The following is a 27,352-nucleotide window of genomic DNA, read 5'->3' as shown; positions in this document are numbered from 1 at the left end:
GGGCTCCGGGGGCCTGCTCCGACAGCGGCGGGCTCTGCCCAGGGTTACCGCCCGGGGCTGCCGGCAACCTCTCACCGCCTCCCGGGCGGGCAGGGCTTGGAGAGGGACCTCCTTCCGCCCCACCGGCGAAACGCAGGGAGGCGGCTCGTCAATTAAAGTCATTACAAACCCCACTCTTCCCGAGAAGCCCCAGCCCCGCAGGCCGGCCCCCGCTCCCCGGTCGCGGCCCCGGTGCGCGGGACGGCCTGGCCCTGACCCCAGCCCTGACCCTGAACCTGAGCCCGGGCCTGGTCCCGGTCCCGGTCCCGGTCCCGGGGGGGGGGGGGGCGGAGGGAGCGGGCGGGGCGGGGCGTGGCGGAGCGGGCGCGCTGCGGAAGAGGGAAGGAGGGCAGCGGCAGCGGGATCCGGATCGGGATGGCAGCGCGGAGCCCCGCTGGGGATACTGCGCTGCGCCGCGCGGCCGAGCAGTGGCTGCTCTGGGACAAGGTGAGGGGCGGCGGGGCCCTCCCGTCCCCGCGGGGGCTGCGGCTGCCGGGGCCGAAGGGGCCTCCCGGTCACGCAGGGAGGCGGCGGGGGGAGGCGATGCGAAGCGTGAAGAGGCGCGGGGCTTGGCTGTTGAGCGGCCTGAGGGCTCGGAGCGGAAAAGGCGCGTTCCTTCAGCTCCCCGAGCCCTCTGACAGGGGAGCGGGGCTGCTGCGCTCCCCTCCCCTCCCCGCCGGCGCCGCCGCGCTGCCCCCCGCGTGGGTGCCCTGTCCTGGCAGCCCCCGCGCTGCTGTAAAAATCCGTCCGGTGGGGCTCAGGGCATCGTCCCGGGCTCTCGGCTCTATCGAGTTCCCTTTTTAAAAGGGGCCTGTATTGTTCCCCGGCTCCTCTGTTGTAGGGGCAGCTGAGAGACTTAAATTATTGAAGGCAAGAATACGTTGCTGTGTTGTCCGTCTCTCAGTTGTTAAAAATCTCCAGGTACCTCCCTGTTGTTTGCTAAAATGTTGTTTCCAAAAGACGTGGGCTTGCTTCAAAACCACTAGAAAATGCAGAATCCGTCCTGCCTCCTCATAGTGTCACCCAGTGCTTAGTCACCCTCGCTGTCAATAGAATAACTCCCGAATCCTCAATATTGCCTGGTTTCATGGTTTCCTCCCTCTTTCTGCTGTTGCTTAGGAACACTTTAACATGCACTATCTCCCTTCCTGTTCAAGTGCGTGAACATCTTAAGGCTTACGTTTGTGTCTTCAGTTTTGGTCTTAACAGAAGTAAAATCCTCTGTGTATTTCTATATTCCACGTGTCTAAGAAAATGTCTTGCCATAATGGTGTTCTGGAAACTCTTATGTAGTTGCCTGCTCCTGCAGTTCCTGCTGAGGTGCAGCCTGGTGTTTGACTTTTTTTTTTTTGTCCCTATACATGAAACTTGTTCATTCGGCTGTGTTGGAACACACTGGCCATTGCCCCCTTTGGTCACTGTAGTGACTGCCCTGGGCTCAGCACAGCATGGTGCTCTCTAGGTTTTGTGCAACCTATGGTTTTTTGGGTTTTTTTTTTTTAAGAGGTCTTCTGCTTATTTCAAGATTATCAAAGAAAACACAGGTTAATTCTTTCTTTAGTATTATTTCCAGGTTCTGAAGGACATCATTAGAAGTACGACAAGTTTGTTATGATCATTCATTGAAGATCATTTGACTGGTTAACTGATCAGTTAGCCAGCTCTGTTTTTATTAATGATAATGTAGTGCCAAACCAGCCCTTCTTCAGAAATGTCAAATGACAATAAGCTTTTGTGTCTTTTTTTTTTTTTTTTGCAGTTTAATTGATTTTGAGAAAACAGTCTGGTTTTAAAGGGCCCCTTTCCATAACTTCCTTGACTAACATTAGTTGTCTTCCTATCTTCTGTGTAATCATTTCATTTTCACCTGGCTATTCCAATTATTTTGTGAAATTCTCTGGGAATCTAATGCAGCGTCCCTTACAGCATCTTTACTTTTGAAAGGCTAGCTCATTGTTAACAATTGTGTCTTTGACTCAGTAATAATTGACTGGTGTGCAATACCCATTGCTGATTGCTCAAAAATGAAGTATCGTTTCATTTCCCAGGGAGCTCTTGCATGTTTGTATTGAGTAACAGAAAAATCCAATATAACCCTTGTCCATTTACTCGGATACTAAAAAAAAAAAGTTCCTTCTGATGTGTAGAGATAGGTTAATATTTAATAACGATAAGCTGCACGTTTCTTACAAAATAATAGTTTGCAAGAGCAAGCCCTTATGGCTGAAGACGGTTCTGACAACTTAACAGGAAATTTCTACCTGGATGACAATCACTGAGCTCGTTACCAGGCTGCTTTCATCACTGTATTCATTACAGTAGTATCATATTTTTCATTCTTTCTATTCTCAATCATAAAATTATAGACAGAATGTAGCTTCTGTTTTTGTTAAAGCCTGTTTATGTCAGAAGCTGTCCTTCTACTCTAAAACCTTGGGGAGAATCCGGCGCTGATGAAGCGTAGATCAAAGAAAGTAACTCGAGTGTGACCAGGTGATGTTTAAGCAAATTGTGCTACTCAGTGTTAACTCTGTATTAAATTACCTGCCACTGTATTCACAGTAATCAGTATTCTCATACTCACATCCAGTTTTATTTGAGAGTAGAAAAAGTGTAACCTGAGAGAACCAACAGGGAAGGAGAAAAACAGCACTTCATCCTTCAGATACAATTGGGTCCTTCTTTAGTGGAGATGCTGTGGGGATTTGGCTTTGGCTTCTCCTTCTGCTTAAAAAAAAAAAAAAAGGTTAGTTGTTTTTTTTTTTTTTTTTTTTCCTTAGCTGTATGTGATGGCATCATAAAATTCCTAAAAATTAAACAAAATGTCATCTGTAGAGTTAAAAAAAACCAACCGCAAAACAGATTCTTAGGAGAATACAGTCATAAACAGTTATAGCAGTAATTCTGGAAAAATCCTTCTGCTATATTAACCAGACGTGCCTGGGCCTGGCTTCTACCATTACTTTTTGTGAGGGTGCAGCAGCGGGCAGGGGTAAACAACTAAATTCACGCAGTCAAGTTTTCTCTAGCAAATGATGTGGACTGAAACTCTGAGACTCGGGCAGCCACCTCGATAAGTACGATCATTTAACCAGACCTGAAAAACTGGAGGATCCCTGTAGTTTCACAGGAGATACCAAACCTGGGAAATTCCTGTAACAACAATAACAAACAAAAATCTCCTTGGTTGTGAGGGCTACAGGATGCTCCTAGTGTCCAGCTGCCCTTCTGTATTGACTCATTAATTACTCTAATTACTCTTTAATAATGTAGAATTATGTTGAGGCTCCTACAAGGAAGTGTCAGTTACAACATTCTTGGACTGGTAAATAGGTAATTCTTAAACTGGAAATCAGTAATTCTGTGGTACCTAATTGCTTATTGCACCTAGGAAACTACTTTTTTTTTTCCCCCCCTTATTTAGCTTATTCTGCATTATATGGTTTGCTCATCAGCACCAAAGGCTCTTTAGCTTTTAGAGTATTTAAACTATGTGTGTCCTGCAGCAGTGGGTGCAGAAGTCAATGATTAGGGCATCCAGACGCTGGTCGCAGAATGCTTACACCTTTGTGGGCAAGCTCACTCACATACCTACTACTGTGCATGTTCTGCAGCTTTTTCTGGAGCTGCAGAAATACTTTTTTTTTTTTTTTTTTTTTGCATAGGATGATATCTCTTCCCTTGCTGTAAGCATACCTAGGTCATCCAAGAAATAGTAGTCTTCGGCTTTTATGAGATCATTTGGTTGACTAGAAATCCAAGCTTGTGTCTATTTGGAAATTATAATCGTTATACTCCAGTGTAAAGTGTGTGTAATCATGTGGTGAGTAACCTGCGGAGGATGCCACCTCTCCACATAACCCTGTTGCCTAGTAAGCGGCTGGAGTGTGCCATCTGTCCTCTGGGCTCATCTGTTTTCAAGAAATCAAATACTAAACTTCACAAATCCTGTGTTATTAAGATTGAGATGTTGAGGCATACATGACTTCACTAATTCTTAAGTTTGTAAACAGAGTTGATAACAATAAACAGTCGATACAAGCAATACACCAAGAAAAGCAGCGAGACTTACCGAGACTCCTCACTGTTCACAAGCAGTCTGACGCAGCCTTTCCATCGCCACTCTGCACAGTCTACTTAAGAATTCAGCTGTAGACGCTAAGCTTTCATTCTGAGGGCTGTGCTTATTTTTATAAGCATTACCTGTAAATACATGGCAAATTGTCATCGTCATCTTCTGACCAGTCTGCTTAGTTTTGCTGCTGCCTCTGATGTTAGTCAATCTTGGGACAAGGTTATGATTTTGTCTTTTTTTAAACTCTACTTACAGTGCTATTGAAGTAACAAATATTTCTTAATCATCAGCTTAATTTACTTTCTTATTTGTTTAGAGTCGTTCTTGTGATGACAAAAATTCTCTGAACTGTAAAGGTACTTTGTTTTTTTGTTTTTAAACCCAGGAAATATTAAAATAGACACCTTGGAGATCTTTTCACTTCCCAAAATGTGATATATACACTGCTATCAAGGCAGCCTGTTCACTTAAGGAGATAAATCTAAAATAAGTAATACCTGAGATTGTACTGGCTTAAAATGAGGAAGATGTAGCAGGAATTCTGGGGTTCTTGAAGTGGTGTGCGATGTTTTGATACTGAAATAACCCAGTACAGAGAGTGGGAAAGAAAGTCACTTCTCTTAAGAAGCTTAAGGGTGTTACAAAGAAAGAAGCCAACAAACAAAACCTTTTCTAGACAATCTGAATTTTGTGTCTACAGAATCCAAAAACTTCCGCAATAGTGAAGCAACTGATTGCTGAAGGAAATGCTGGAGAACTGCAGAAATACTTTGGCTCACGGATGGAGTTTGGCACAGCAGGGCTCAGAGCTGCCATGGGAGCAGGGATTTCCCACATGAATGACTTAACCATCATCCAGACAACCCAGGTACTGTGTCCAGCACATTGTCTCGCTTAGCTAGGTTGTATATATGAACAGAAGAGCCCCATTTATGACAAGGAAATGGGTATTTTATGGAATAAAAGTTTTTTGCTATTCCTCCAGTTTTCAGAAGTAATTTAAATGATAATTATTAACTGAGTGCTGATCTCTGAAAACAAACTGTTAAGCCATTAAAATAAGTTTTTTTTCCATATTTGATTTGCAATTGAATTTATACACAGCTACAGTTTAAGCTCAGGTGGATCAGTTAGTCCTGATGTAACAACGATAAAAATCCCAAAGGCAGACAGAATTTGGCTAAGCTTTGTGTGTGTTGGACATAAATTTACATAAATGCAGTGAACCTATATATATGCATATAGGTCCTCAAGTAGATCTGCTTGGGAAGAGCTTAAAAAAGCACCAAACATTAAATTACTGTAGCCTGGAGTGGTGGTGTATCATGTCCTAAACAGGTGTCATTACTAAGGGTGAGATTCAGTTTAAAACCTGAGAGACTTCAGTTGAGAAAATGAAATATTGGCCAGTTGTTTGGTTTCAGATGAGCAAGAGAACACAGATAAATAATTTCTCAAAATCTGCAATTCAGACTGATTTTGTTAACCGTTTCTTTCTTGAGTTCACTCTAATTTTTGGAAAAGTACTTAGATACTGTCCAGCTTCACTATATTGATTTGAAGGTTTCTGGTATTTCTTGGTATTTACTGGTCCTGGACAAACTGAATCCCAGTCCAGTTCAGTGAGATGTTACGTGCACTCACCTTTCTAAGACATCAACATGTTAGTAATCAACTTAACGCCATGATAAATTGAATATTAAGATTGGGTTAATGAGGTGGATTTGTTGTTTTCTTCAGGGATTTTGCAGATACCTTGAGAAGAATTTCAGTGACCTGAAAAAGAGAGGGGTTGTGATTGGTTTTGATGCTCGTGCCCATCTTTCCAGTGGAGGTAGTAGCAAAAGGTACTTTTCAGGTTTTAAATATTTTGTAGATCTCTTGTGTGACCCATTATGGTTTTATATCTGCTTCAACAGTATTTTCTCTTTCTGTAGAGTGAATTAAGGTGAGAAAATTATATTATTTTCAATGTTAATGCCAAAGCAGTTCTTAGAGTTGTGCTTTGTCTGTTGGGAACAGGGAGGGAACACATTTAAATTTTGTCTATATAATAATTTAGGTTTTATTTATGTTTGCGTGAAGTTTTGTTGTTTTTTTGTTTTTTTTTTTTTTAATTGGAGTGAGGAGAGGGAAAAAGCTGTGAATACTAGGAAACTAATTGGTGAGAAAATTAATATATTTCTAAGGCATCTTTTCTTGTTATTTAGGTTTGCGAGACTTGCTGCTAATACCTTCATCAGTCAGGGAGTTCCAGTTTATCTGTTCTCTGATATAACACCAACTCCTTTTGTGGTAGGTTTCTCCATTATATGTTTTTATAGACACACTAGTTCTGTCAGATATCAAAAATTTAATACTTATAATAAGGAAAACTAGACAAGCCACTTTTATTTTTTTTTAAGCTCTACCTGCAATTAGTCTTATGCTTATTTAGCTATGTTTAGTTTACAACGTCCACAGCAAGAGAAGGAGGAAGCTTAGTGGAATATCGTTGACAGTGGGATGTGTTTTTATTCATTCCTGCTTCCAGGAGTATTGCTTGTAGAAGAAATAATTTCTGATCGCTGTGGAGTATGAAGTCTGAAACTTAAGAAGTCTGAATCAGACACAAACACTTAGTTTTGTGATTTTTTTTTTTTTTGGTTGTTTGGTTTTTATTTTTTTTTTTTCCTTTTCGGGGTATTGAATCTAAAGTAGCCTTTTAAAAGAGCAGGTTGTCGGAGTGTAGCGGTGTTAGGCCGGGAGGGCTGTTGAATGTGCCCGCATTTTCACCGTCGGGTCACTAGGTGTCACTCCTCTAGAGCAAGAAAGAAACCCCCCCCTTTAAGGCACTAAAAGCAACAGTTTCCCCCAATACCAGTTGCTCCAGTGAATGCTGCAAACAGAACATAGCAGGATGAAGGCTTTGTATGTAGCATTCTTTTACTGTTGTAGATTTAGAGTCAAATTCTTCATAGTGTAGCTTCAAGTGTTGCAAGAACTGCAGTTGATGGCATTCGCTAGTAAATAAATGAAAGCCAGGAGTAAACGCGAAATGGACCTGTGGTCACAAATAATGCTTTATTTTTAATTCACTCCATCCGTGTTGGAGTAATTTCTAAGAGCTCTCTCCAAAACAATTCTCTTCTGAACCACAATGGAATAGTTGCTCCACGGGCTGCTGTCAAAAGATGGTATGGATGTCATTGCTCCAGTTTTAATCCTCTGTCCTGTGCAGACTTTGATCATTACCCCAACACACTTTGCACCCTTAAAGGCCTACAGTAGCTCAAGGCATTCTACAGTAGGCAACACGTGCATTTGGTTTCTTTCTGTAAAAACACTGCTCTAGAGTTCCACAGAGTATCTGAGACAGCACTAAGAATATATAAATGGGAAAATGCACAAGAAGAAGCAAGGGCTGAAGTTGTGCCATGCGGGGTCTAGTGGAGCAAGTATTACTTAGCTGCTGCTTTAGAGAGTCAGTCTGTAGGAGTCACATCCTGGCTTTCTTTTCGTTCAGCAGTGTGGAAGTATTGCATATGCACGAGACTAAATAATAGATCATATTTTGCACATTCCCCTTCAGACAACTTTCTCTTGTTACAGCCATACACAGTAACTCATCTGAAGCTTTGTGCTGGAATTATGATAACAGCTTCCCATAACCCAAAACAAGATAACGGCTACAAGGTATTCCTATGCGATCTATTTTCTGGTTTTTTTCACACATTTTTTCTGTGTACAGACTCCAGTAGTATTGTGTATAGTTCCTATCATGTTGTGGACCAAATTAATTGACAGTTTGATTTTTGAGATCTCTTCTAGACATACGTAAGCTAGTAGCTAGTAAGATAATTAAAATCTTAGCCCTAAAAAGCAGAAAGATAAGTAATACCAGGGCATGCTTTGGAACACTTTAAAATATTAACTGGCATTTTTTCAAAAGCATTGATCACTGCTCCAATTCATGATTTAAAAAGATTACTTTTACAAACCCAGAGAATTAAAAATAGGTGAGCCCTAATGAGTTGCTTGTACAAAACCTTTTGAATAATTTCCATTGACTTCACGTAGTATATTTTTCTTCTGCTAAGTGACACAATTATCAGTGTGACCTTTTTCTATGACAGAAATCTGCTCTCCACTGAAAAAACATGGCTGAGCTGCCTGTATGCCAATCCCATAGCTGGACCAGTCATACACAGACTGTTTCCAAAATACAAAAATGGAGGTTTGGAGGTCTTTTTTGTCTTCTTAGTAGAAAAACAGGGCATTAGCAGGCATGATTTCTTGCTGTCTCTCCCTCCAGAACTTCATGTCTGTTTAAAATTGCTTTTTAAAATATTACATGTATTGATCTTGATAGCTTGTTTGGATGTTTTATCAATTACTTTTTAAAATCACCTTAATGTTTTCTTGATGTTTTGTTATTTGGGCTACATACATACATGGCCCAGATGCTGTTAGGTATCTTTTCTTAAACCTGTGGTTTGTAAACTATCAGTAGAAGAAAGGTGTGCAAACAACTGTTAAAAAGTAAGACATAATAAGTACACCTCTTCCTGGATGCATAAACAATGAACTAAAACAAGAAGACTACAAGTAATGAACATCTTGAAACAGTTGAATTTGTGGTTGCTATTGTGGCAACACTGCTGCTGTATGCAGCTGCAAAGTTTTTGTGCTTTTTTTCCCTTTTTTTTTTTTTTTGTGGCAAATATGTTTCACTTTCACACACTTTTTTTCTCTTAAGAATTCTCCTATGTCTAATGATTATACCTAATAATCTGGAAGAAAGTATATAAAATATCATGGGCAAGTTACCAATCCCAAGGCTGGTAACTGAATCTTCCCAATAAATGATCTGGGTCTTGTTTTGTGTTTCATTATGGATTTTGATATCCTCTGATAAGATTAAACAGCTTTTTTATAGAACAAAAATGAGATATGAGAGGAAATGCTGAGAATATGAACAGAGGAATACTCTGGGTATACATAAGCCTAATTTACTGTAATACTCTACCAAATGTAGTGTACCTTAGCCAACAAAAAAATAAGAAAGCTATCCTACAGTACTAATGACAAAATACTTACTTAACCTATTTATTGTTTAGGTTTACTGGGAAAATGGTGCTCAGATAATTTCCCCTCATGACAAAGGAATTTCTCAGGCTATTGAGGAGAACCAAGAGCCGTGGCCTCAGGCTTGGGATGACAAACTGATTGACAGCAGCCTGCTACTTCATGATCCGTATGCCACAGTCAATAAGGAATATTTCAAAGACATACAGAAACAGTGCTTTCACAGGTAGCTGGTGCTAACTCCATTAAGAATATGGGATTTTCTATCTAGTATGTCAATGGGACAGGTTGAATTGGTGGAAGTCAGGGTGGCCATGATCCTGCCATGATCCAGTTCTGTCTGTGCCTTCTTGTCATCTTTTGTGGTAGCGCTGGCAGCTGCATGGTGACATAGTAAGCCAGTTCATAAAGCTGGTCTGGCAGAAGTCTAACCCAGCAAAGTGAGTGATTTGTTTCTGATTATATCATCTCCTTGTATTTGCATGACCATGCATCAACCAAATGCTGCAGCAAGTCTGTGCGGTTATCCTGTGCAGCTAGGGGTGAGCTGATGGTGGCCTTGGGCGCCTTGCACAAGCCTGTTCCTGCCACTTGCTTAGGAAAAACTTTGCTCAACAAAAATCAAGTGGATGTTTCTCTTTTTGTGATAAACAAGTAGATTCACTTTATGGATTAGATGAGCAGCAACTTGCTAGATCTGCTTATTTACAGCAACATTTTAACCACCAGTAATGATGTTCTTAAAAACATGTTGCTAAAAACAAAGTCAGAATTATTAGAAAATTGCAGCTATGTGAGAACTTATGCTGTTTTTCCAGAATAGGAGTTAAATGTCTCCTTAGAAGTTTGCATGCCTTTAGGTATGTTCTACACTTTCAGTAACGTACTTCATAAAAATGAGTGTGCTTGAGCACACATTTGAATGAGGCATGCTGCTGTTGGTTTACTGTGTTCACAGTCTTTGGAGCTGGTTTAAATGCCAGAGTTAGGGATGAAGAGTCTTATTAGTCAGTTCTATTTTCCACTCGCCTCCTTTGAGGTGCATAGAGTATACTACCTTTCTTATTCCAGTGATTTGCACATACCAGGACATGAGATATCAAAAGTGACTCATCCTGCTGAAAAATGAGGCTAAGCCAATTTTCAAGTCATTACCTTTAAAATCTGACCTCTCTTAATTTATAATTTTAACAATGATGCAGAATACTGAGTCATATCTTTTTCTGAACGTAGTCAGTTTTTTTCAGAATATTCTTTCGTATTCAAGTTTACTCTTAATCTGTTTTATTTCAGGAATATAAACAAGGAAACAAACCTGAAATTTGTTCATACTTCTGTGCATGGTGTAGGTCATAAATTTGTGCAGTTGGCCTTCAAGGCATTTGATCTTAGCCCTCCTTTTGCCGTTCCGGAGCAGAAGGATCCTGATCCAGAATTTCCCACAGTGAAGTATCCAAATCCTGAAGAAGGCAAAGGTGTTCTGGTAAATAAATATTTTATTAATAGTTACAATGTCTTTCAAACAGTGTTTCCTTTCTGACAGTAGTCATGGCTATAAATATTGGTTGAAGGTCTGTTTTGTTTCTGTTTTTCATAGCCTTACATTTAGTGAAGAGTTAGCTGGTATCCTTTCATTGAAATTTATAACTCTTTTTGAACCAGTCAGGTAATGATTAGCTGTCATTTTGAACTACTTTGTTCTGTGCTCTAACAGAATGGGCAGCATCTGCAGCCAGATCAAAATGATAGTTCCTTTTAAAAAAGAAAATAAAATACTAATAAAGAATCTTCACAGGTGGTTTTGGAAAGTTTCTACAATTTACACCTGAAATATAAGGACTAAATTGTTCTGATGGGACACTGGGAGGGAGCAGGGAAAGTCCTGACAGGTGGTTAGAATTTCTGCTACAAGCATCTCTACTACACTCTGTTATTGAAGGATGCTGTTGAATCTAAGTAGCATTTGCCTGGTGCTGCAGAAGTGGAACGATGAAGTTAAATATCCTGACTGTGCTCTACTGCTGCCAGGCTTGAAGTTAATTTTTTTTGTAGAGACACATCATGATTTCAGGAGTTTGAGATTAAATAAATTGGGAAAAATATTTAAAACCTATGAAGAAAGTGGAAATATTATTTGGGAGTATTAACACTCATCTGGTCTTGGTTACCACTTTTCCAGACATTGTCTTTTGCTTTGGCTGAAAAAGATGGGGCAAAAATCATTTTAGCAAATGATCCTGACGCCGATCGACTTGCAGTGGCAGAGAAACAAGAGAGGTATGGTAATAAAGACATGCAAGCCATTTACCTTTTTTACTTAAAGGCTAGACTCATGTGGGGGATTCCTGCTACCTGTGTTGCAGAGGAAGATAGAATAGTCATAGTAGCTGTTTGTAGGCAGAAAGCACATAGAAATGCGAGAGGACTGTACGAAGCAGACCACAGTGGGGGCAGTAAATGAAATAATGATTAGTATTAGACATTGTACAGAAGCCTGAATACCTGACACTTCCTGTACTTGAGGCTTGCACAGAAACATGTGAATTGTTGTGATTGCACTATGTCCTTTTAAAGTTAGGTTTTCAGTTAGAAATTTTTCATAGAAGACTGCTAAACATTCTTTCATATTATGTTTATTAAATAATAACTTGAATATTCAGGAGAACCTTTATAGTTCCCTGATAACGTCAGGAATAAGGAACACCCTTGTTCATTAATATGAGTTCCTTCTTTTGGAAATACAGACATTTTACTAATCATTAGATGATCTGGGCGTCTCTTGCTCAGTTCCCCACTTCTATGCATAATGTACATAGCTACTTAACACCTTAAGCTTTGTCAGGGTTTGGTACTTCTCAGTGTAGTCATTTATACCCTTTCCTTTAAGGACCAGCTATACATGCATTATTTATCTACGTATGTCAAAGAACGGAATCACTAAAGGTAAACTTGCTCAAACAGGGGCTTCTCATAAATTTTTCATACATATGGAATGTTTAACATACAGTTCTGACCCAATATTGCTGTCCCCTTATTTCATGCCCCCTGATATCCTGTACTTCGACAATTGTTTGCATTTCTGTATTGTGGTTATATTTGATGAATGAAAATAAGCTGCACGTGGCATGAAAATAAGTCCTGCACGTGGTATCTTATCCACAAATACTGTTTTTTCTCTTTTATCTACCTTGATAAAATTGAAAACAATTTGAACAGTTAGAAACCATAAAACTTTAGTAGAAGTAAACTTCAAGGTTTTCAGCTCAGAGAGGAGGAGAACAAAAATCTGTTGCTGGGCCAGAAGCAGAAATAGTGTAAATTAATTCCCTGTGTGTGAGAGCCAGAAGAGGGATATAAAATCATTGCAGGAGTCCTTGGTACCCAAGGGATGAGATGAGTACCTGCTACATGTCCTCAGTGATTGTGGGTGATGCAGGTATTTGAACCTGAATCAGTTATGCAGATTCCAAAACCCTGTAAAAGGAGACAGTGCAAATATCCATTTTGTTACTAGATAGCTGCTTTTGGTCTTGTAGCAGCTTCAAAGATGGCAGTGTTTTCTTTGAGTTTTGAGGCTTTTTTAAATTCGTTATCCTCACAATATGTACTAAGGAAGCTTCTCTGCCTTTAGAAGAAGAATGGGGTAATTGGCACTCTCTGCTGTGTCTTTGGCAGTGTTAGCTGGAATATCCTTACTTTAATGGTTTTGGCCTGTGCCAGTCTCAGTTATCAATTCAGCATTGAGGAAAAAGCATAAAAGCTTTAGTTTGTGCTAGTTCTGGTGGGTTAAAACAAGAATGCAAAATCACTCTTTTTTTTTTTGTCTAAAAACTTAATGACTATCAGAGACTCGGAAAGGGGGTGTTAGTTTATTGTATTTGTTGCCCTCGAGAGCATGGTGCTCTCATTCTGCTACCTCTTTGCTAAGTCTTTTGCCGGTCTTAATTGTCTTCTAACTTTCGGTTCTATCTTCTCTGAAACTTCTGCTGTAGCTGTTCATACAGTAATCGAATATTAATATAGGCTTCTACAGTATCTGTACTTCTTCTTTGACAGAAACTCCTGCTAGAGCACGCTCTCTCAGCACTCTTACACTAAGTTGTCGCTGTGCATTGCTTTGTGCCTGTTGGCAACAGTAAATGCAGGAGACTGAGTCTGCTTCTCTTTCACTACAGGTACTGTTTCTGTAGGTCTTGATTTTTGTCAGTTTGGCAGTGTCTTTGTCCCCTTTTGTGACTGGGAATTTTGGGGCAATTTTGACATCTGTCTTTCCCTTTTTCCTTCAGTTTTTCTTGTTCTAGCAACACGTTCAATGTTAATCTTTTTTTTTATCCGAGACTTTTTCCAGTCTTCCTCGATGACCAGATGATGTATTTGTGATTAAATAGAAGTTGTTTGTCACTGAGGCAACTAAAAATACTGATCACTTGAGAATCATATTTTTGTGTCTCTGTTCTTGTCTTAATAATTGATTTTATAATTTGTCTGCTGAATATTTTTGTTTTACTTAAAATATGCTGGAAATATTGCTGCTTCATCTTTGGATAAACTCAAAAGCTTGTACGTACGATGGATGAGGAACATAACCACTTCAGAATTCTTTGGGGAAGGAATCTTTTTTGTTTGTTCTTAATGAACACATGATATCTTGTTACTGTTACTTGAAACTCAGATTTATTTGCTAGTATTCATGTATAGAAGAACTAGTAGATTTTTTTTTTCCCCAGTATTACCCTTTTGAATTAATATACTTTTTTTTTTTCTTTTTTTCCTCCTCCAGTGGTGAATGGAAAGTGTTTTCTGGAAATGAGCTGGGAGCTCTTTTAGGCTGGTGGATCTTCACTTGCTGGAAAAATCACAATAGGGGTACTTGTGCCATTAAAGATGTCTACATGTTATCCAGTACTGTTTCTTCCAAAATCCTGAGAGCAATTGCACTAAAGGAAGGTTTTCACTTTGAGGTAAGCTGTTACATGTTATTCCATGTTCTTTTATTTGCTTACCTACACAGCGTCATATCTTTGTAAAACATTGCTTTTATTTTTAATGCCTTTTTTCCTCCTCACTGTTGTAGGAAACACTGACAGGTTTCAAGTGGATGGGCAACCGTGCCAAACAGCTCATGGATCAGGGAAAAGCTGTTCTTTTTGCATTTGAGGAGGCTATAGGTAAGAAAGAGAATATTATGTTTTAATATCCTGTCAAATAGTGAAAGTAGGACTACTGCAAAGTATGGCTATGTGAAGGTGTCCTCAACACAATGGGTATATTTCCAGTGAGTAATTGATATTGTCCATTTGGCTGATTGATGTTGCTAGTTTTAATCCTTTGTATCTCTGCTTAGCACAGACCATGATGATGTGAGCTAGGTGTGTATCTCTTCAGTAGCATGGCTATGTGCACTTGGACTGCAAATTTCTGCAGAAGCAATTGAAAAGAACCAAACAAAATTTTCAGACTTCAACTTTTGTATGTTTAGATGACAGTTTTAAGCTAAGTCTAAATGTGAATAAAATAAAGTAAAAACTTGTCCAAATTATACTTGTAACCTGGAAAGCCATGAATAAAAGCTTTGAATTCATGAGAAGGAAAGTGTAAAGCTAAAATGCTACTTCTTGAGTATCTCGGTAACTGTAAATCAGAGAAATTGTGATTAATTTCATGGATAATTATCAGTGTTCTCATATGCTACCATGTCAGGGTAATAACATTTGAGACAATGTGCTATACTTGTATTCTTCCTGCAGTGTGGCATTTTGCTTTCAAGAGAGCTCCAAAAGTACTCAGGAGCATCTGGCACTGATACAACACAAATCTGTCTCTATCTTGAAATTCCATTAAATACCTTGCTTGTAAAAATTAACACTGATTAGAAGATAAAATTTTTCCACTTTTGGTTTAACTCTAAAATGTCTGTACTACGGTAATGTGCATTTCTTCTTTAAAATATATTGGTTTGATTCACTTACCACACCCTGCTTATCTTATTTCTGCATAAAAATATATCAAATACATAAAATTTTCTTTGTTTAGGGTATATGTGCTGTCCTGCTGTTCTGGACAAAGATGGTGTCAGCGCGGCTGTTATAACTGCAGAGATGGCTAGCTTTTTGGCAACCAGGAATTTGTCTTTGTCTCAGCAGCTGAAAGCTGTCTATGATGAGTGAGTTCAACTGTAATTATTTAACTTTCAGTTTTTCTCCTTTCCATATACTAGAGTTAATAGGGACTCAATAGCAACCTATAGCATATGAAGAAATAAAAATATGGTTATTGTAATCTTCTAGAAAGTGCTCCAGCCTTGTGGGCATGAATATATTTATGACTTCATTTTGCATTGGTTTGAGGTATTTTAAAAATATTACTACCTTACTAATTCCCTGATAGTTAATGAGATTTTTGAGGTATTTTTGTTTGTTTGTCTGAAAGGTTTCTCCCTTTTGGGCAGCTCTGCTTTTAGGTCCTTTTACAGAAGACTGGCCTGTTTTTTTGGCCAGCAGTATTGCTGTGTGGCAGAGATCATAGTGCCTCTTGCTGCTTAAACATGCCAGACACACAAAAACATTGATGGCAGAATGGGTCTAAGCAGCTCTGGCATATTTATGCTACTCATAGAAGCTAGCTTGCATCTGTCCTGCTTGCAGGGTTACTTGTGATTAAATTAATTCTACTTGGCTCTAAAGTTAGGCTTTTTATTACATTATTCTGTCTTTTTTGATGGATAGGATCTGTTGGTTATTCTTTCTGTTTCGGCTCCTGAATATTGGGATTTGAGCTGATTATGCAGGAGTGCTGTGACTGTTTGGCCATAACTATTGGCTGTATGCAGCTGGGTATCCCTCTGAGAGCTTTTAATGAGGCACTACTTTTCTTTTGTTCTTGTTTAATGTGTTCAAAGACCTACAGAAATCAATAGCAAAGATGGCTGTTGGATTTCATGGGTCAGAGAGTGTTGTTTTTTTTTTTTTTTTGTGGGAGTTTTGGGTTGTCTGTTTTAAAGGAGGGAGCAGCACATGCTGGTAGATACTCTCCACCTTCATGTCTCAAACACTAACAAAGGAGTGGTGGAACCTGCAAAGAGACTCATTGAAAACTCCAGCCTTGGTGCTTCTTGTTTTCCAGTCCTCAGATCTCTTTATTTGCATGCAGCACTAGCCATGCTTGTTTCATCCACTGTTTAAGAAGGAATCAAGTGGCAAAGATGTGCTAACACACTGCATAAATAAATTGTGAGGTTTATCAGCTATTGTACATGGCAGAAGTTTAGGTGGGTTCAAGAAGCAGTAATATAAATGCATGGAAGAGGAATTCATGGCTAGAGCAGCAAATACAGTGAGAATTCCCTTAATTGCTAGTAGCTGGACGTGCCTATTCAAAGAATTATCCTTCTCTGGCTCATGTTTGGTAGGTTTTTTTTGTTTGTTTGGTTGGTTTTTTTAATACTCATTCAATAAACCTGTTTCAGGTTGCCCTCAGAAAGAGAATATTTAACTGAATGGAACTTAGCTGTGCCACAGTGCTGCTGTGTACATAGCCACGGAAGAGGACTCTTAAAAGTTAGAGCTTGTTTAGCATAAAAGCAGTCTGTATCTCAAAGTAAGATGTCACTGCACATAGTCACTGTTTGTGGAAAAGCTACAGAATACAAATCTGCCATACTAAATTGATGCTTGATAACTGGGGGGGGGGGGGATGTCTTGTTTTGTGTTGGCGGGTTATTTTGTGTATGTTTGGTTTTTGTTTGCTTATGGCTGGTATAGAGTTGCAATTTTCTACTCCTTACTACTTTATTCTTCATCAGAGCTGTCTTGTGAGTTGCTGTTGAAGCAGAAGAAACTCTGCTCTGTATTATGGAGGTATAGAAGAGGGATCTGTTCTCAAAGAAGTAAATGCAGATCAGGAAAATTACACAGTCCTAGCAGGCTCATCACTTCTTTCAGACATAGGATAGGTTTTGTAAATTCCCTTGCTGGATTCCCAAGACTGATTTAATAACTGTTGACTTTCAAGATGTCCATTTTGGTATAAACACAATGCTATTTAAGGGACCTTTCTAGCATGAACATCCTAGTACTAATGAAAGATTCTGCCCTTCAGATTTTCCCTGGCATGAAGGATACTCCTCAAGTGTTGATCTTTAGTAAGAGCTCACTTAAACAACCAGTCCAGGCTTGTATGCTTTTCAACAACATGCTGTTTTGAAGAGTCAGTGTTAGCAGGTGATTTGTCTTTGATACAGAATCTGCATCATATTACCTGACAGCAAACAGATAAGGTAAAGAGATGATGTTCAGAACAGTTTAGTTTAGTAGAAACATTTTAATGGCAGAGCAGCTTCTGAAGCGTGATTAGAAAAAAAACCAGTCTGGAATTTGTTTTACTCAGAAAAGGTCAGCTGGAATCCAGTCAAAGAAGCTATTTAGATGTAGTCTGTTTTCCTGTCGTGGTTAGATCTCTTCAAGGCAATAATGATATCTTTTTTTTTCTTCTCGTTTAGCATTAAACTTTCTCATTTTTAATTATTAAAAGGAAAATGTATCTGCACAGAAGTTTCTTTGAAGTATGTAAAATAGGATAATTAAGCTGTTGAAGCCTTTTTAAAATTGTAAGGGGGTGAACTGATGGTACAGTTGGGTGACTGTGAGCACAGATTCTTGCTTTATAGAAGGTTGTATAATGTGTATGGTGTACAAGTCTAAGAACATTGCTTCTCCAATTCATTACAGATATGGCTTCCATATTACCAAAGCTTCATATTTTATCTGCCACGATCCTAAAGTTATTCAGCAGCTTTTTGATAACCTTAGAAATTTTGATGGAAAAAACACATACCCAAAATCTTGTGGTAGATTTAAAGTTTCTGGAATAAGGGATCTAACTACTGGGTATGACAGCAGTCAGCCAGATCAAAAGGCTGTAAGTACATTTTTTTAAAATTATATATAAATCATATATGTATACATATGCACATATAGAAACAATTCAATGGAGAAACACTCTAAACATGTTTCGTCCTGAGTCTTAAAATAAATTAGATTGGGGATGATTGTTTTGCTTTGGTGGGAGGAAATGAAGGTTGGAGGGAGGGGGAGGGGGTTGGGGTTTTTTGTTTGATTTTGTGTGTGTTTTCTCTCCAAGATGACAGTCAGTAAAGAGAGTTAGGAGGATCTTGCTGTCTTGCTACAACAATCTTGCATTACCTTGTTATAACTGTAAACTGTCTATTGAGGTGGGGCTTTGGGTTCTTTAGCTTTCCAAAATCTGTTTCTTCTCCTTCTGGGAAATGCCATCACAGAGCAATTTTTATTTGCAGTAAAAATGTTGGCTAGACTTGAAATGAGCTACCTAGCACTAATGTACTGCTACCAGATTCTAGGTGGAGGGTAAAGCTGTCATTTGCCTGTTGTGGTCTCAAGACCACAGTGATGAAGAAAACAGAACAAAGCTTAATTTTAGCTTATATTACATGACATCAAGTCATGCATTTTGTCTTTAATTCATTATATATAGTCACATTCCAAGCTTCTGAAAAGTTATTCTTACTGTTTCTAGGTACTTCCCACTAGTAAAAGTAGCCAAATGATAACATTCACTTTTGCTAACGGAGGAGTGGCCACAATGAGAACCAGTGGGACGGAACCAAAGATCAAATACTATTCTGAACTTTGTGCACCTCCTGGAAACAGGTATTGTCACTTATAGCAGTAAATGCTGTGTAATAGGGGCTGTGTGGCTTGTTTTGGTGGGGAAGGGGCTCTCCGTGATCCCATAATATTACTACAGTCATTATTTAGCAAATGCATTTGCATAAAGCTTTGATTCTGCAAAGTTTGTTGAAGTATTCTTGTTGTCACTGAAACTTCTTTGAATTTGGTTTCACATTCAGTAAGAACAATACCAAGAAGAACATTCTGCCTTAAATGAAAGCAGATATATTCCCTCTCTTTTTATGTACATATTGTTTTCAGCTTACCTAACTATATAAGATCTTCTAATATATTTTAAATCTTTTTATATTTAGCAATTATAGCCTTGGAAATTATATATATCATCTTAAAGATAAATTAACTTATCTTATGTAAGATAAGTTAACTTATAACGTACGTATTAAAAAGAATGCTTTTTCACAGATGAAAGTTCATCTGAAAATACTATTACAAGTACAAAAGTTACATTGCTAATCATGTACATTTAGTAATAGAAGATCTTCTGAACTCAAACTGGCTGTTCTGTTTTAGACTATACTGTGGGTTTATGTTTCTCCATAGTCTTAAGTGCCTTCATGCACACCAGCTGGAAGTGAACATCAATGCATTACCATAAGAAATCAAGTGTATATACCTTTAGGATTAAAAGAAAATGTCTAAAACTGCCTCAGATTTAAAAATTTCTAGGACTGAAAAATGTGCTTTTTAGCTTCTCCACTGTTGACACTGTTTTCTGTATTTGTGTGGATTTTGTTTCTCAGTGACATTGAGCAGCTGAAGAAGGAACTAGACGAATTGGTCAATGCTCTTGAAAAACACTTCTTTCAACCAGAAAAAAATAATCTTCAACGAAAGACTGAGTAAAATAGCAAAATTACTATCTTAATTGTTTTTTTGCACCATTAGAAGTGCATTATTTAATAAGTAAGCATTTTTAGGACCAAATATCTGAGAACTCAGACTAAAAGGACTTCTGCTTTTATTAAGAGTTATTCTGGGTACTCTTTTGGACAGAAAGTACCTTTACCCTTAAAGGACCAAAAAGCTTCAGTGAGTTGAACTAAAAGCTTTATAAATTAAAAGTTGACTGCAAATGTATTTCAATCAAAACCTGTTTTAATTAAAGATTGTAAGTAATATCCTGTATTCTGAAATGCAGCCTGTTTTGTGGGGACTTCTATTTCTTGTGTGTGTGTGTAATCTGATAATGCTATGCAACTTTATCTAGGTTTAGATTTGCAAAGCAAGTTCTTCTGTTAACAAGAAATACTGAAAGCCTGTGGAGAGACTTTGACAAACTTGGAGCAAATGTTTGAGAAATAGGAGAATATTGGCTCAAATAAACAAGAAAGTGACAGTGAATTTGCTGGAGAGCTATTTCCTGTGGGACTATACATCTTATTCCAGATGAGATACTAAGTGTACTAAACTACTCTTCTGAAGTGCAAAATACACCTTTTAATACCACGAACATATTAAGATACTGTATCTATATACAGCACCTTTCTGTTGCCCCATTGAACTAAGCATGAGGAGTTCAATGCACACCCCAGTCTCAGAGCTTGTTGTACTGTATGCTGCCATGACTTGGTGCATAAGTCTGCATGTCTAATTTAGAGCAGAAGTTTCCGTGTTATTGCATGCTGTTGTCTGCACTTGCAGAGCCCAGGAGGGTTATTTGTAGGTTACCAGTTGACATCAATACATCCTGCATTTTCAGTACTTGTTTTGGGGTATCAGGGTAGCTCTAACAGCCCCAGTACTTCTTGGGTAAAGAAATGTCTCTGCCAGAATTACTTATGGTATCTCATGGAGAATGACTACTTGCCAGACCAAGCATAGATCAAATTCAGTAAATTATTCATAAAGGAACAAACTTGACATTCTATGCTCAGTAAATAATAACTTACTTTGCTAGCTAAGATAGTAAGCAAAGAACACTGGATGCCTGCTCTTACCTTACAGACTTTAGAGTTACATCAGGGGACAGAAGGAAAGTAGTCCCTGCATTCTGTGGCTGTCACCTCAGTTTTTCTTGGCTGTGCAGAGTCAAAGGCAGCATCTGAATTGGTCAGGTCCATCTGTGTGGCATAGAAAGCGAACTTTAAAAGAAAGCAATAAGAAGGGTACTGAGGAAAGAGTATGCTGTTAATCAAATCCTAATCCTTTAGAGTAGAAAGCTAAAAAGACAGCTTATTAGTTTTGTGCAGAAACTTTTCTGTTTCCATTTATCTTATACTAAACCAAAGTTGACACGGGTTTTTATTGCTACGTTTTTATTTGGTGCCTTGAATAATGCAGTCCATATTCCTAAATAAGACCCTAGGGGTTACAGAATGTAGTAATAACTGTAAAGGGAATCTCAATATGGGCTTCAGCACAATCAGCTTTGTCACATTGCATGAAATTTCTGCACATATCGACTCCCACTGTCCTTTCCTTCTGAAAATAAAAGCTAAGGGCAAATTAAAGGCTTAAAATAAATATATAGTATTTTTAGCCTTTTTAAAATCCATGTTAAATGTGCTAAAACAGTGTATTTGGCATGTTGTAAATCTACTTTCCTTTTGAGAATCATTACAGAACTTAAAACACTGACAGTTATTGACAGATGAATTAATTGCCTGTCCATTTCCACCTGGCCTTGTTGCAAAAAAAGGTCTATTCATTTGGTTTTTTTCTGATTAAAGAAACTTTTCTTTTTCCATGAAATCTGAAGGCAACATTACCAGTCTTTTAAATTTGGAGTTTTGTAATTTTATTTTTGTCCCTGGAAGTATGCTGAGAGTTCCAAGTCTAACTCATGTCTTATCATCTAGAACTGAGATGAGGAGGCATTTCAAGACCATCTGTAAAAGTGGGGCATGAAAACAAGGATCTATTATTAAGGAATTAAAATCACAATGACAACTTTAGCTTTTGACATAGTCCAAATCTGAAGGACTTCTCAGTACTAGATGTTGCCTTGTTCCATTTCCTCTGCTTTCTCAGTACCTGTGATGCGGGGTCCTCAGCTGCTTAAGGCCTGGAATAATAGGTCTGTAGTACAAGTTTGTGAGACCACAGTATGGAATGGCACTGCTACATCACAGAAAAAAAAAAGCATGCACCTGGGTCTCTGAGATTTCTGTGATAAGTTTCAGTGGGGCAAGAGCTGAGAAGATAAATAACTGGCTGTTCCCTAACCCTGCTATTGCAAAGGTTCCTCTTTTCCTTCTTTCCATGCCCCTCAGCACAGGAGATCCTGCTTTCCTTCATTTATGAAGAGGCATTAGGGAGATGTGAAGAGAAGAAGGTAAGAGGGAAGATTAAACTGAGATGGTATCTGCAGATTGTGTACTCCTGTACTCAAGTAGGAGAACAAAGCTGAAAGGAAATAGCTCCTATGTGCTATTGCTCTCTTTTACACATTGATTAGAAGAAAAGAGCAGAAGGATGAGAAGAAGAACAGAAGACTTGGGCCACCTGATTCTCCTAACTTATTCTTAATTTGTTCCCCCTGCCATTCCCAGTAAGAGCCTTTCTGTGTAGAACATCCTCCCTTGAAGGAGTGCTGTCTTTTGGGTGTATGGGTTAGTGGGTGATGTAGGGTGTGATGTTCAGCTAGCAACATCAAGTTCTGGCAGAACAGGTAGAAGCATGAAGCTTGCAGGGGGAAATGGAATCTGGTTTGGTAACTGTAAGTTACAATTTACATACATTCGCAACCATAGGTACATACTTCTTATAAATGCAAAACTTTAAAGCTTTATTATCCTCCCAGAAGTCAAGTTCTCTGTCCTTGTTATTTTCAATGCAACTTGAAGATTGCACCAGTTGTGCAGCTGGGTATGGGGAAAGAACCTCTTGTAATGCTCAAGAAATTTCTCAGCTTTGTGATGGGAAGGATGCATGTGCCATTCGTATTCAGCTATGACTTGTTTCACCCGCAAGGAGATGTGATTGGTTCTTCAGGGAGCAGCACCTTTTAGCTGGTGTCACTGGGCTTTTTGGCTTCTAGGTAGGCATCTACTGCAACCTGGTACCAGTCTCTCACCACTGGTCTGTCGCATACACCACTGAACATCCGTGCCTGCCTCTAGCCCAATGTGAGGTTGGGGTGAGGAGGGGGAGACACAGGCACAGGTCCTCCGAACAGAGTAAGGGGCCGTATTTCAAGGTGCTGGCTGCGTAAGAAGTGGAAGGGTGAATGTGGGGCCTATACTTGAATTTCACTCTTAGTAGAGTTGAACGTATGGCTTGTGACTTAACCACAGGCCACCCTTGCAAAACATGGTTTCCTGCACTGCATTGCAGCCTGAGCTTCAAGCTTCACAAGCTCCCAACCCAGACTACTCGCTGCCTGGTTAGATGACGTTAGTCAGTGCTTCCGAGACTGACTTTTTTGTGGTATCCAGCCTCTGTGTGGTCACTGTGGAGTGAGGGTCAAGATTAAGACAGACCATCCAGCAGCAGCCCCTTTGCCAGAAGATACAGTAGTAGGGGGCATACCATGCTGGGGCATGCATCATCTTCCAGCATGCTAAAGACAAAAGCCTCTTGAAAGAAGAATGCTGAACGAAGAGCTGTAGTACACATATGATAAATGTAAAATACTCCCTCCACAGCCTAAGTAGGCAGTGAACAAGCAGTGCTACAAACCTATGGCACATGGGGTGGACTGCACAGCCTCCACCCGTGGCCTCGGTTGTATTTGACCTTAAACCGCAGTGTGGATGGATGCACTGCAGCTGGCCGCACCAGTGGTGCCACTCAGCTGGTGAGATCCCCGGGTATGCAGGGTCCCAAGCTGGAGAGCACAGACAGAGGAACAGTTCTGCAGGAGGCAGACTGGGCAGTGCCTGAGGTTTGGGCGCTGATGACCTATACCCAGGGCAGGGGAAGGTTTGTGGACCTGTACAAGCCTGCAGCCCTGGGCTTCATCAGGGGAGGTGATTCTCCCCCTCCACTTTGTTTTGTGAGACCCCACCTGGAGTACTGCATCCAACTCTAGTGTCCTCAGCACAAGAAAGACACGGGCCTGTTAGAGGAGGGCCACAAAAATTATGAGAGATGGAGCACCTCTCCTATGAAGAAAGGCTGAGAGAGCTGGGGTTGTTCAGCCTGGAGAAAAGATGACTCTGGGGACCTTACAGCAGCCTTCCAGTCCTTAAAGGGGTCTTATAAGAAAGACAGAAAGATACTTTTTACCAGGGCCTCTAGTCACAGGACAAGGGCTACAGTTTTAAACTGAAAGAGGGTAGATTTAGATTGGATATAAGGAAGAAATTCTTCACTGTGAGGGTGGTGAGACACTGGAACAGGTTGCCTAGAGAAGCTTTGGATGCCCCATCCCTGGAAATGTTCAAGGTCAGGCTGGACGAGGCTCTGAGCAACCTGATCTAGTCGGGGATGTCCCTGCTCCTTGCAGGGGGGTTGGACTAGATGACCTTTAAAGGTCCCTTCCAACCCTAACCATTCTATGATTCTTTTTATTTCCATTTGTAGTGTAGGAGGTCTCGCATTTCTTTTGTTACAGAATGTGGTAAAGGATGCTTTACTGAATTTATGGGGAAGATCTGCAAACAGTAGGGTTTCAGGTCCTGAATTTTTTTATTGGTTTCTGTATTTATCTGAACATCTCCACAGGCTAAAGAGGCACATTTATTTTACATCTGCCTCTGCATGCCAAGCCTGGACCTGGATTTTGCTAATGTTTTCTGTCTCAGAAAGCCATCTGTGTTCAGCCTTGGCCAGAGTCTGTCAGAGTGCTTCAATCTTGAGACATGCTAAGGAGAACTGGATGGCCTGGTCTATCCTTCAGGTTCCTGTGGCAGGCTGGGTTTCTGCTGAGCTGTTGCTGTTATTTGTAGATCATTTACATGCATTAATTACTACTTCTGTCCTGCCTGGAGATCTCCTAGGGACGTCATCTCTCCTAGGAGCTGGCAGTCTCTATTAGCGCTGGGGTAGATGGGTGGCTGCCTGGCTGGTTCTGCTAACATGCTGGGAGTAGAGCCATGGTGATGTTGCTGCCCCTGTTGTCGCTGTCTTCACTGTTCTCCTTGTTTAGACCTTTAGAGGGAATCTCCTTATCTCTCTCTCATCTTCCATCTAACTGATCTCCTTAACTGGTTACCTCTACCACTGGTTACCTGGTACAGCAAGACTATGCTTTATTGTCATCAGGCTGAGAACCCCTTTTTTAGGATATACAGAAGGTCTTATGGAGCAGGTGGTTATGGTATAAGGCAAGACAGAAGGGCCTTTATAGCCATCCCACAAAGGCCCATGAGAAATTGCATGCTATACACTGAATGGATGCATTTGGAGAACTCTGCAAGTGTCTTAGAAGTCTGGCAGCAGGGCCAGCAATGAGCTGACGTATACCGAGACATTCGTAAGATGTCTGTAGAGCATCCTCAGAAACAGTACAGAGATGATCAAGATGATGACCCAACCTGTATCATTCTGTCTTCCCAAGGACAAGGAATTTACTTGCTCCGTTCCCTGCTCTGTTCCAAACAGAAGTTCACAACAACAAAAAAAACAAACCAAACCCACAGAGTTTATCAAGCTGATTGAACAATTATGACAAACTACAGAATTGCAAGATGAAACTTGTTGTTGCTAGAGTCTTTACTAACCTAGTCTTGCATCAGAGAAAGAGGATCTAGAACTGAAATAAAGAACCGAAACAAAGGCAGTAAGAGTATACCCGAGAGAAGCTGGTATTGCAACTTGGAAAGGGTGTAAGCTACAGCTTCTTCACAGCTGGTCTAATTCCTTCATCAAAGTGTTGTGTAAGATAATAAAGCTAATTTAGAGAGGATTAGTCCCAGGACAGACATTAAAAAACTCAGACAAATGTAATTTGTGAATAACCAGCCTTGAACTGTGAGCAGAGGCACGAATATTTTATCCAGAAATGGGAATTGCCATGACTAGAATAAAGAATGCTTGCAGCCGGGACTGAACTCAAGTGTAAGGGAATCCCTGGCTACTCCTAGAGAAAGACACAGTCCTAAGTTACCAAAACCATGTCGAATTAGCCTGTTTTTTTTTTTTTAATAACAGATGAATACACATAATTCCAATGAAAGCTGTAAACATTTGATCCTATAGGGAATCATGCCTATGGGGCTAGGGGTGAAATGCCTCTAGACTGAGAAGAAATGAGCATAGTACTAAAAACTCTGTCAAAACCACCCAAAATGTAGTAATGCTTTTAAGAGTAGACTGCTGGACTTCTCTTGAAGGCTATTAGTTTGTTTACTACTCACAACTTAAATTCACCCCTGAATCTTATTTTTTTTCAGTAAACTTTATGAAATAGTTTGGCTGGAAGGAAGTACGTACTTTCATCTTCCTTACAGGCTGTGAACTTAGTCCACAGCACATTATGAAAAACACAAGTACTGTACTTGAGTTGCGTAAGGATTTATTTGAGACTTCTGTCCTATAATAACCAATCATAAAAGGATAACTGGAATTCACTATAAGAGAATATTAAATAGATAAGCAATTATTTCCATATTGTACATGTGCTTAAACCTGTAACTAATTAACGAACAATGTAAATGTAAATGTACAATGTAAATTTCTGTAAATGATGTTTCCTGCTTGCTACTGCTTTTCAAAGTTTCAGTGGTTGTGGGTTTTATTTTGACACACCAACAATAAGCAAACCTTATAACCTTGTTTAACAGTCCCTCTGAATAGCAACATTAAAATTATATTAAGTTAACATTTGGTAAGCACCAGTATAAGTCTTTACAAGATTGCGGACTCCTAGCATTCTGTGGCTGAAGGCAGCTGGATGCCATACATAAATCTAAAAATTAATTGTAAATAAAAACAATCACCAACAAAACTGTTCTCTGCCCATAAGTACAAGAGTAATCACAGGTAATTAAACTAAGCTGAATTGTTTTCCTTCATTATATTTCTTTGTACTACGTAAGCACACAAATTCATCTAGGATAGTATTTCTGCTCGACTTCCAAGTGGAAGCCAACATTTCTCTTTTGTACAGCAATTGCCAGGTAACTGAAATGAGGTAACGTACCATCAGAACACTGTGCATAATGGAATAAGCCTATTAAACTGTCCAATCATATCCTAACACCTACCTAAATAAAATGCAATATAAATGATGGCATAGCAACAGCAGCTTCCAAACAAAAGGAAAAGCTTAAAATACTTGCACAATCACTAATATGTAATTTTCAAATGTATTTATAGGAATGAAGGGGAGGGAGGATTAACCATGACATCTGAAATGCGCAAAAACACAGAGACAGCAGCAGGCAGGATCTGTAACAGTAGCTCAACCCTTTCTTGATTCTTTACTTATGATCAGTGATAACCGAAAGCCTCTTGTCTATGAAGATAATCACTAACTAATGTCACTGGCATGCGTTCCTACAGCATATGAAGTAGGCAAATGTGCTATAGTAACAGTTATAATTCAAATTTTGTTTAT

The 27,352-nt window shown here is 39.5% G+C and overlaps 1 protein-coding gene across 1 annotated transcript; it reads left to right on the top strand.

Annotated features, from left to right (window-relative positions):
- The first annotated feature begins 380 nt into the window (after positions 1-380).
- Positions 381-20,034, top strand: PGM2 (phosphoglucomutase 2). Its single transcript, XM_086746615.1, has 14 exons — positions 381-486; positions 4,815-4,982; positions 5,855-5,961; positions 6,325-6,409; positions 7,706-7,789; positions 9,214-9,407; positions 10,475-10,664; positions 11,361-11,458; positions 13,962-14,142; positions 14,256-14,349; positions 15,215-15,344; positions 17,908-18,097; positions 18,734-18,867; positions 19,650-20,034. The coding sequence occupies exons 1-14, from the start codon at positions 415-417 to the stop codon at positions 19,750-19,752; spliced, it is 1,830 nt and encodes a 609-aa protein (XP_086602741.1). The 5' UTR covers positions 381-414; the 3' UTR covers positions 19,753-20,034.
- The last annotated feature ends 7,318 nt before the right edge of the window (positions 20,035-27,352 follow it).

Source organism: Chlamydotis macqueenii, chromosome 4, assembly GCF_036417535.1.
Source record: "Chlamydotis macqueenii isolate bChlMac1 chromosome 4, bChlMac1.mat, whole genome shotgun sequence".
NCBI classification, from domain to species: domain Eukaryota; kingdom Metazoa; phylum Chordata; class Aves; order Otidiformes; family Otididae; genus Chlamydotis; species Chlamydotis macqueenii.
Note: the sequence above shows the minus strand (reverse complement) of the source record. Positions and strands in the feature narration are given on the sequence as shown.

Coding starts and splice junctions, on each gene's coding strand:
- PGM2 (XM_086746615.1), top strand. CDS start 415: ATGGCAGCGCGGAGCCCCGCTGGGGATACTGCGCTGCGCCGCGCGGCC. Junction 4,983..5,854: donor CCATCATCCAGACAACCCAG/GTACTGTGTCCA, acceptor TGTTTTCTTCAG/GGATTTTGCAGATACCTTGA. Junction 18,098..18,733: donor GTCAGCCAGATCAAAAGGCT/GTAAGTACATTT, acceptor TACTGTTTCTAG/GTACTTCCCACTAGTAAAAG.